Source organism: Lepus europaeus, chromosome 2 (assembly GCF_033115175.1).
Source record: "Lepus europaeus isolate LE1 chromosome 2, mLepTim1.pri, whole genome shotgun sequence".
Lineage (NCBI taxonomy): Eukaryota > Metazoa > Chordata > Mammalia > Lagomorpha > Leporidae > Lepus > Lepus europaeus.
The window spans coordinates 5,720,179-5,731,411 of NC_084828.1; the positions used below are offsets into that span (position 1 = coordinate 5,720,179).

General features: G+C 59.4%; 1 protein-coding gene across 1 annotated transcript; it reads right to left on the bottom strand.

Moving 5' to 3' along the window:
• Positions 1–1,304: 1,304 nt before the first annotated feature.
• Positions 1,305–2,231, bottom strand: LOC133746630 (beta-1,3-galactosyltransferase 5-like). The gene has a single exon (XM_062174810.1). The coding sequence runs from the start codon at positions 2,229–2,231 to the stop codon at positions 1,305–1,307; it is 927 nt and encodes a 308-aa protein (XP_062030794.1).
• Positions 2,232–11,233: the final 9,002 nt, after the last annotated feature.

An 11,233-nucleotide genomic window follows, 5' to 3' on the forward strand; every position in this document is an offset into this window, starting at 1 on the left:
TGACCCCACCCCGCGCGTCCAGGTTCCGAGCAGCCTCGATGGGGAAACGCATCATGAGCGGCGGCTCAACCCGCACGCAAGAGAAACCCCAGGCAGAAGAGGGCTCCAGACCCCCCTGTGCCCTCCACGCTGCCCCACGCACCCGCGGCAGAGCTTCCCCTGCGCTCAGTCCGAGCAGTCCCGCATCCCCCGCTGTGCAGCCTCTCTCCAGGTCCCCAGCAAAGTGTAACCATCCCCAGGGTGTGCAGCGAGATCACCTTGCACATCACACTTGGCAAAAGCCCTCGCCAAGAACAGCCTTGTCTGCACACCAGCCTGCCGAACAGGCTCAGAGGAACCTCCGCAGCGGGGAGAGAAGGAAGACCAGCCTGCCCAACAGGCTCAGAGGAACCTCCGCAGGGGGAGAGAAGGAAGGGCAAACTCCGTTTGCAAAACCTCCATTGTCACTTGGCCAGATGAGGTCCATGAAGATGAGCTCGGGCCAGGCTGGAGCCCCCTGGACCAGGGTTCCCCTGGGTGTTTGGTGTCCAAGGTGGGGGACTTTGCAAACCCCCTGACTTGGAGCCAGCTGCTTCCCAGAAAGGCTCGCAGCATCCTGGTCCCCATCAATAGAAGACAAATGGCACCGGGGGTGAAGAGACCAGAGGCCGCAGACGGCTCAGGTGACATCACGCCTCCTCCAGGGAGCCAGCCGCCTGGTCAGTCAGCACGGCCGGCCCCATCTACAAATCCAGGAAAGCCGCTTTCTGTCTGAGGCTGGGCGTGACCTGTGGCCAAGGCACGTCCAGTGCCGAGCCTCGGGGGCGGGCTCCAGCACGCCAGCAAGTGAGGGGAGCCTGAGATAGGTCACCCCCGGTCTCGGCCCTGCAAAGCACAAGCGTTGGGAGCTGATGGGCAGGGGACTCTGGAAAGAGACTGGGGGACGCTGGGCTCCCCCTAGCCGCTGTCATCACCCCCCCTCCCGCGGGAGGCAGCACAGAGGCGTGGATTCTGATAGTGGGATTTCCATCCCCACCCACCGTTAGTTGGCTGGGAGGCCTGGGACCCGTCCCTGCCCTGCCCTTAGCCGCTGTGTCTCTGTCTATGAAGTGGGGACACAATGCCCCCCGACCCAACCCCTGCAAGGTGAAAATGCAGGTGTGTCTCAAACTCGGACACGACGGCTCGGGGACCACAACTCGGCCGCAGCTGTCGCTGGGCCACCGCCGGGGGGCGAGCGGACCCCCACGCCCGCATCCTCCTCTCCCTGCCCCCAGTCTCTCGGCAGCCCGTCCAGGTGTGCCGCAGGGCTCCTCCGACACCCCTTAGCACTGTTCCTCCCGGGAGCTCTCCATGGCTTCCCAGAAGGTCAGCAGGTCGGCGGGCTTGACAAAGTGGCAGGCCACGATCTTCCGGAAGCGGCACACGGAGAAGTGCAGCCCCTCGGGGAAGAAGGTCTGCTCGGAGTGCAGCTCCTCCGGCCGGATCCCCAGCTTCGCCAGGCAGAGCCCCACGAACACGTCCTCCAGTTTGAGGAAGGGCACACTCTCCGAGACGTTGTACACCTGACTGGCCACGTCGCCCGAGAACACGTATGCGGTGCCCGAGCAGAAGGGCGGGTACTTGTCCCACGGGTACTCATATTTGCTCACAAACCACTTGTTGAACTTGTTCCGGATGGGGAGGTCGTTCATCTTCAAGTGGCCCGTGAAGAGCCGCGTCGTCTTGTTCTTCCTGAGCAGCAGCTCGGCCAGGTAGTCCACGTTGATGAACATGTCCGAGTCGGTCTTCATGACGAAGCCCGCCTGGGGGCAGTGGTGGTACACCCACTGCAGCCCCATCAGCGTCTTCAGCGTCAAGTTGAAGTAGACGTCCTCGAAGTCCTTCTGGATGATGTCACGGTGCTGCTGGCTCTCCCGGGCCACGGCTGCCATCTCGGCCTTGCTGGCCGACATCCCCAGGAGGAAGAACGCCCGCACCTGCCGCCCTCTCACCGTCCTCTCCCGGCCCCACGTCTTCCGGATGGCCATGCGCGCCTCCGCCTGATGGAGGGACGAGGTCACCAGCAGGACGAGGAAGGGGGGCTTCTGCCTGCAGTCAGCATCCGGGAGCTGCAGGAACTTCCCGATTTCCTTCTTGTAAACCAACGGCCCTTCCCTGAAGGCTACCAGAGTGTCCATGCTGAAGTACACGCAGAGTGCGCCCACAACCAGGAGGCAGGCATACAGCACCCGCATCTTCAGAAAAGCCATCTGAAAAGAGCGAAAGCCAGAGTCAGACCCCAAGAGCGCACGGGCAGAACAGGCTCTCGAGCACGGTCACGGGGCCACGGAGGACCGTGCTCCCAGCACAAAGAAATCATCAGTGGTCACGAAGGGGCAAATGCTAGCTCCCCTGGTTTGATCATCACTCACGGTGTGCGTGGATCAAATTATCACACCATGCGGCTGGCGCATGTGCATCCCATGTGGGCACTGGTTCGAGTCCCAGCTGCTACTCTTCTGATCCAGCTCTGCTATGGCTGGGAAGAGCAGAGGAAGATGACCCAAGTGCTTGGGCCCCTGCACCTGCACCATGGCTCAGCTCCATCCGTTGCAGCTATTTGGAGAGTGAACCAGCAGATGGAAGACGTCTCTCTCTGCTCTCCCTCTCTCTGTAACTCTCTCAAATAAATAAATCAATTTTCTTTAAAAAAAATTATCACAATGCACCCCATAAATATGTACAAATATTTAAATAGTTTTTTTTTTTTTTTAAAGCATGAGGAGGCCAGAGCTGCGGGAACCAGTCTGTGTTTCAGAAGCTCCGGAAGCTCGTGTGTACAGGAGTGGAGCGCTGTGCTTATGTACGGAGGCTGCCATGTCTCTCCACGCACCACAGCGTCAGACAAGGAGCACGGGGATTCTGGCACTGGTCCAGGCAGCCCCTGAGCCTCTGTGTCTTCCGGAATCCTTGTCAATGAGGACATGGGACCAGATCTCTCCTCAGGTGTCCCGGCTCTGCCTTTCTGTGCCTGCACAAGGAGCTGAAGCTCCACAGCCTGGAGGACTCAAGCCACGCACTCTGGGTCCCACGGGGGAGCCACGCACTCTGGGTCCCACGGGGGAGCCACGCCCTCTGGATCCCACAGGGGAGCCACGCACTCTGGATCCCACAGGGGAGCCACGCACTCTGGATCTCACAGGGGAGCCACACACTCTGGATCCCACAGGGGAGCCACGCACTCTGGATCTCACAGGGGAGCCACACACTCTGGATCCCACAGGGGAGCCATGCACTCTGGGTCCCACAGGGGAGCCACGCACTCTGGATCCCACAGGGGAGCCACGCACTCTGGATCTCACAGGGGAGCCACGCACTCTGGATCTCACAGGGGAGCCACACACTCTGGATCCCACAGGGGAGCCACACACTCTGGATCTCACAGGGGAGCCACACACTCTGGATCACACAGGGGAAGCCACGCACTCTGGATTCCATGGGGGAGCCACACATTCTGGATCTCATGGGGAGCCACGCACTTTGAATCTCACATTGGAAGCCATGCACTCTGGATCCCATGGGGGAGCCACGCACTCTGGATCTCACAGGGGAGCCACACACTCTGGATCCCACAGGGGAGCCATGCACTCTGGGTCCCACAGGGGAGCCACGCACTCTGGATCCCACAGGGGAGCCACACACTCTGGATCTCACAGGGGAGCCACGCACTCTGGATCTCACAGGGGAGCCACACACTCTGGATCCCACAGGGGAGCCCACACACTCTGGATCTCACAGGGGAGCCACACACTCTGGATCACACAGGGGAAGCCACGCACTCTGGATTCCATGGGGGAGCCACACATTCTGGATCTCATGGGGAGCCACGCACTTTGGATCTCACATTGGAAGCCATGCACTCTGGATCCCATGGGGGAGCCACGCACTCTGGATCTCACAGGGGAGGCACGCTCTCTGGATCTCATAGGGGAGCCACGCACTCTGGATCCCACAGGGGACCCACGCACTCTGGATCTCACAGGGGAGCCACGCACTCTGGATCCCACAGGGGAGCCACACACTCTGGATCTCACAGGGGAAGCCATGCACTCTGGATCTCACAGGGGAGCCACGCACTCTGGATCCCACGGGGGAGCCACGCACTCTGGGTCCCACAGGGGAGCCACGCACTCTGGATCCCACAGGGGAGCCACGCACTCTGGATCTCACAGGGGAGCCACGCACTCTGGATCTCACAGGGGAGCCACACACTCTAGATCCCACAGGGGAGCCACGCACTCTGGATCTCACAGGGGAGCCACACACTCTGGATCACACAGGGGAAGCCACGCACTCTGGATTCCATGGGGGAGCCACACACTCTGGATCTCATGGGGAGCCACGCACTCTGGATCCTACAGGGGACCCACGCACTCTGGATCTCACAGGGGAGGCATGCTCTCTGGATCTCATAGGGGAGCCACACACTCTGGATCCCACAGGGGACCCACGCACTCTGGATCCCCTGGGGGAGCCACACACTCTGGATCTCACAGGGGAGGCACGCACTCTGGATCCCACAGGGGAGCCACACACTCTGGATCTCACAGGGGAAGCCATGCACTCTGGATCTCACAGGGGAGCCACGCACTCTGGATCCCACGGGGGAGCCACGCACTCTGGATCTCACAGGGGAGCCACACACTCTGGATCCCACAGGGGAGCCACACACTCTGGATCTCACAGGGGAGCCACACACTCTGGATCACACAGGGGAAGCCACACACTCTGGATTCCATGGGGGAGCCACACACTCTGGATCTCATGGGGAGCCACGCACTTTGGATCTCACATTGGAAGCCATGCACTCTGGATCCCATGGGGGAGCCACGCACTCTGGATCCTACAGGGGAGCCACGCACTCTGGATCCCACAGGGGAGCCACGCACTCTGGATCTCACAGGGGAGCCAGGCACTCTGGATCTCACAGGGGAGCCACACACTCTGGATCACACAGGGGAAGCCACGCACTCTGGATTCCATGGGGGAGCCACACACTCTGGATCTCATGGGGAGCCACGCACTTTGGATCTCACATTGGAAGCCATGCACTCTGTATCCCACAGGGGAGCCACGCACTCTGGATCCTACAGGGGACCCACGCACTCTGGATCTCACAGGGGAGGCATGCTCTCTGGATCTCATAGGGGAGCCACACACTCTGGATCCCACAGGGGACCCACGCACTCTGGATCCCACAGGGGAGCCACACACTCTGGATCTCACAGGGGAGGCACGCACTCTGGATCCCACAGGGGAGCCACACACTCTGGATCTCACAGGGGAAGCCATGCACTCTGGATCTCACAGAGGAGCCACGCACTCTGGATCCCACGGGTAGCCACGCACTCTGGATCTCACAGGGGAGCCACACACTCTGGATCCCACAGGGGAGCCACGCACTCTGGATCTCACAGGGGAGCCACACACTCTGGATCACATAGGGGAAGCCACGCACTCTGGATTCCATGGGGGAGCCACACACTCTGGATCTCATGGGGAGCCACGCACTTTGGATCTCACATTGGAAGCCATGCACTCTGGATCCCATGGGGGAGCCACGCACTCTGGATCCTACAGGGGAGCCACACACTCTGGATCTCACAGGGGAGCCACGCACTCTGGATCCCACGGGGACCACGCACTCTGGATCTCACTGGGGAGCCAGGCACTCTGGATCTCATAGGGGAGCCACACACTCTGGATCTCACAGGGGAGCCACGCACTCTGGATCCCACAGGGGACCCACGCACTCTGGATCCCATGGGGGAGCCACACACTCTGGATCTCACAGGGGAGGCATGCTCTCTGGATCTCATAGGGGAGCCACGCACTCTGGATCCCACAGGGGAGCCACGCACTCTGGATCTCACAGGGGAGCCACGCACTCTGGATCTCACAGGGGAGCCACACACTCTGGATCCCACAGGGGAGCCACGCACTCTGGATCCCACAGGGGAGCCACGCACTCTGGATCACACAGGGGAAGCCACGCACTCTGGATTCCATGGGGGAGCCACACACTCTGGTTTTCACAGGGGAGCCATAACACTCTGTATCTCACAGGGGAGCCATGCACTCTGGATCTTATGGGGGAGCCACGCACTCTGGATTCCATGGGGGAGCCACGCGCTCTGGATCTCACAGGGGACCCACGCACTCTGGATCCTACAGGGGAGCCACACACTCTGGTTTTCACAGGGGAGCCACACAATCTGGATCTCACAGGGGAGCCATGCACTCTGGATCTTATGGGGGAGCTATGCACTCTGGAATCTACAGGGGAGCCACACACTCTGGTTTTCACAGGGGAGCCATAACACTCTGTATCTCACAGGGGAGCCATGCACTCTGGATCTTATGGGGGAGCCACGCACTCTGGATTCCATGGGGGAGCCACGCACTCTGGATCTCACAGGGGAACCACGCACTCTGGATCCTACAGGGAAGCCACACACTCTGGATCCCATGGGGGAGCCACACACTCTGGATCTCACAGGGGAGGCATGCTCTCTGGATCTCATAGGGGAGCCACGCACTCTGGATCCCACAGGGGACCCACGCACTCTGGATCCCATGGGGGAGCCACACACTCTGGATCTCACAGGGGAGGCATGCTCTCTGGATCTCATAGGGGAGCCACACACTCTGGATCTCTCGCACTCTGGATCTAATGGGGGAACCATGCACTCTGGATCTCACAGAGGTGGTTACACAATCTGGATCCTATAGGGGAGCCACACACTCTGGATCCCACGGTGGGGGGAGCCATGCACTCTGGATCTCACATGGGAAGCCACACACTCTGGATCCCATGGGGAGGGGGAAGCCGTGCACTCTAGAGCCATGGGGGGATCCACGCACTCTGGATCTAATGGGGGAACCACACACTCTGGATCCCACGGGGAAACCATGCACTCTGGATCTCACAGGTGGAGTCATTCTCATAGGGGGAGCCACACACTCTGGATCTCACATGGGAAGCCACACACTCTGGATCCCATGGGGGAAGTCACACACTCTAGATCCCACTGGAGAAGCCACACGTTCTGGATCTCACAGGTAGAGTCATTCTTATAGGGGGAGCCACGCATTCTGGATCCCATGGGGAGGGAGAAGCCATGCACTCTAGAGCCATGGGGGGATCCACGCACTCTGGATCTAATGGGGGAACCACACACTCTGGATCCCACGGGGAAACCATGCACTCTGGATCTCACAGGTGGAGTCATTCTCATAGGGGGAGCCACACACTCTGGATCTCACATGGGAAGTCACACACTCTAGATCCCACGGGAGAAGCCACACGTTCTGGATCTCACAGGTAGAGTCGTTCTTATAGGGGGAGCCACGCACTCTGGATCCCACGGGGGCCACATGTTCTGGGTCTACACGGAAGGGAGCCTCACGTTCTGGCTCTACATGGAGGGACCGTGTGCATTTCTCTGATCTTATGAAATACGCTCCAGAGAGGCAAGTCCAGTTCTGAGCCGCACCAACACCTTGGAATGCCATCCCGGCTGGCCGTCGTTCTTTATTTTTTCAGGTTCCATTTTGCAGTTTCCTATCTGGTTCTTCCATCTTTCCCCACCCATGCCCGCTGTTCCCGACAAGGCCCAGGTTACCTATGTTGACAGTACAACATCCAGAAATCAAATATCTCACTTCCTGCTAGAGGGAGTAAACTGACTTAAAAGCTGGGCCTCAGGGGAAATGCCAAAGGGCAATGAGCTCCTGAGAGCTGTCAGAGTAGAACATCCACGGTCAGGCTGGAGGTTGGGTTTGTTTACCAAAAACGGTTGTTTCTCTCAGGAAGGACCAGGGAGGAAAAAAGATCAAATCACTCGTGCCCCAGCACGTCTTCACAATCCACTGTGCCTGACAGCCACTCTGCCAGCCTTGTGTGACCCAGAGCCAGCATTTGGCCCCACCGCCAGCCTCAGGGGCTGTGAAATAGGGCCGATCAAGACAAGGGAAGGCCTCAGGATTCACCTGTCTGCAAAACAAACAAAAACAACACGCGAACACCTGGGAATCCTCCGGGCCAAGGGGGTTAGGACAGCACCTCAGAGCTTTTTAAGGAAACTGGACCCATAAAATAGTGAGGGTCCAATTTCTCGTCCAGATAATGACTTCATCTGCACAGCAGTCTGCGGCTGGTGCTTAAAGAATTCGTAAGATCTACTTTATTTATTTAAAAGATGGAGTGGCGGAGAGAGAGAGAGAGTCTGAGAGAGAGAGAGAGAGAGAGAATCTTTCAGTTTCTGATTCACTCCCCAAATGGCCACCACAGGCAGAGCTGGCCAGGCTGAAGCCAGGACCCAAGAACTCCCTCCAAGTCTCCCGCATGGGTGCAGGGACCCAGGCACTTGGGCCGTCTTCTGCTGCTTTCCCAGGTGCACTAGCAGAGAGCTGGGTCAGAAGCAAAGCAGCCAGGACTCAAACTGGTATTCTGATATGAGATGCCAGCATTGTGACAACCCACTGCGCCACAACACCGGGCCTTGATGCTTAAAAAATTTAACACGGGGAGACACCCATCAATGTTTAACACCACAGCTGTGTCTTATAAACGTTAGCCCTGGGTGAGAGGGCAGAGGGCCAGCAAGAAGAGAAAACTGACACAGTGGCATTAAGGGTGGTGATGCTGATGGCAAGAGTCCCTCACTACTTCATGAAGTCAAAATTCTGGTCTAAACAGGTTCACCATTAAAAAAAATGGGAAAGAATCGTGGATCTTTCCAGAACCAGCTCCCTCTCCTGGGCCCCTCTTCCTAGAGGCAGACTCGGCCACGCTTCTGTTCAGCTCAGAGCCCCTGTGGAGCTCCCATCCTATAGCAGTCCCCAAGGACTTCACAGAATCCTTGCACACGCGTAAGAAGACCCTCCTGGGGGCTAGACCGGAGTGGGAACGCACAACTCCTTATGTCCTGCGAGCAGCACCAACACACGGCCTAAGAGAGGTTTAGTGCAGTGACCTTGGTGGATAGGCTCATCACCAAATTACAGTGAAGTCAGGAGGATGGCCCCAAACTGAGCATGTCCGACGGCCTTATAAAGGACGCACACACACACGCGCGCACACGAACACGCACGCACATGCACATGCGCACACATGCGCGCACGCGCACACACGTGCACACGCACGCACACACATGCAACATGCACACGCACGCACACCCACACATGCACGCGCACACACGCACGCATACAAAGGCACACACGCAATGCACGCGCACAAACACACACGCACACGCACGCATGCACACACACGCACATGCGCATGCACACACACAAACATGCACGCACACACACGTGCGCAACACACACAAGCGCAACACACATGCACACACACGCACGCATGCACACATACACGTGAGCGCACACACAAGCAAACGTGCGTGCACAGTGAATGTAGCGTGAAGAACAAGGCAGACGGGCGTACAGTGTGTCTACAAGCCAGACTGCCAGCATTGGAAACGAGCAGAGGGGCCTGGCATGGCTTTGCCCTCGCAGTTCGGCAAGGCCCCGCCCCACCGACACCTCGCCCTGGGTCAGCGGCCTCCAGGCGGTTTCAGCCGCACCAAGATGTGCGCTTGGTTACAATGCGATGCTGAGTGTTCTGAGCTCCTCACTCGGGAATTGAGCACTTCCTGCCACCGGCAGTGTGGGCATTTGTCCCCGGGCCGGCGGGGCAGCTCCAGCAGAATTCCACGGGCTGGGGAATCCACGGGGACAGAGGCTGGCACAGTGTCCAGAGTGCTGGAGGCTGGCACGTCCTCCACCAAGGGGCCTACACCGGGCGAGGAGCTCCTGTGGCGGCAGCCAGCAGGGAAGGTGGAAGGCTGAGGGCTGGCGGGCAGGCCACGGTGGGGCTGGCGATTGTAGCAAGCCCACTGGGGCGTCAGAGCACCCCTGCCTGGGTGTGGAGAGCGAACCTCCCAGGACACAGCAAGTGCTACACTGCCGGTGGCAGGAAGTGCCCCATCCCAGTGAGCAGCTCAGAAAACTCAGGTGCCACTTTCTTCCCCCGCCCCAGAGTCCTGGACCCCAAGGTCATCAGTCCTGCCCCAGGGCTCAGCACCTTCTAGCAGTGGTGGTGAGCCGGGGTGGACAGGGGCTCAGGCACCAGGCAGCCCTGCCCCCGCCCCCACCCCGAGGCAGTTCAGGAAAGGCTGGGAGGGGTCACTGTAGCCACTCCAGGCCCAGGACAGGATCACCTGCCCATTTCCCGTCACTCCCTGCAGGTTCTTCTGTTTGTGCTGCTCCAAACAGACCCCGCCTTCATGGCCAGTGAGGGTCTGGGGGCCGAGGAGGGCAGGGAGCAGTTGACTGGGACATTGGTGGCCTGCACATTTTTGCCACATGTGTTGGCAAATGCCATCTTTCAGCCGTACGAAAAAGAAGGGTGACGAGGTCAGACGCTTCTTCAATCTTTTCCTACTTAGCAAAGTTAGCTGCCAACTCCCCCACTTAAGAGATGCCTTCCCATCTCCTCGGGGTCCCCACAGTGGCTCTGCAGCCCCTGGACATGAGACGTCCTGGGGGGCGCCTGTGGCCTCCTATCCAGGGAGAGGGGAATTCCGAGCGACCCAGCCCAGGCACAAACAGTTTCCTTCTCCGCCTCTCCCAGGCCCTTGTGGCAGCCCAGCCAAGGCCTGTGGACAGAGATCTCATTCACCCTTTGCTTCCCACCCCCGGGAGGCCTCGCCACAAAGCCAAGCCACGCCTTGATGATGGGCTGTCAGAGGAGCCCACAGCCCTGCAGAGGAAGAGAGCCCAAGGAGGCCCCGTGGCTGCGAAACCCCGAAGGCCGCGGCCCACGCTGCTGCGGCTCCCGCCCCCTCCTCCCAGCTGGGCCTCGACCTCCACCCTTCTCCTCTCTGTCTTCGCAGTTGGCCCAGTTCTGGCAAGAATCCTGCTGGGAGGAGCAGCCATTAAACAGCTTCACCATGATATTAACAAGAATCACGCAAGAGCTACGCTGGTTGCAGGAGATCTGCCCGGACTGGGTAAGAACCACCCGTGGCCCGCACACACCCTCCTCATCAGCCCCACGCTGGCCCCCAAAAGTGTATGTAAGCTGCAGCCTGACGAGGCCCACGGAGACTCTGGACAGACTCTCCTGGGAGCGGCAGGGTGAAAGCCCCGGTTCAGCCCTCCACACTCAGACCTTCGCGAGAGTCCCCAGCCAGCCCTGGACCTGCCCAAA

Bases quoted from the DNA above. Each gene is read 5' to 3' on its own strand.
- LOC133746630 (XM_062174810.1), bottom strand. From the start codon at position 2,231: ATGGCTTTTCTGAAGATGCGGGTGCTGTATGCCTGCCTCCTGGTTGTG.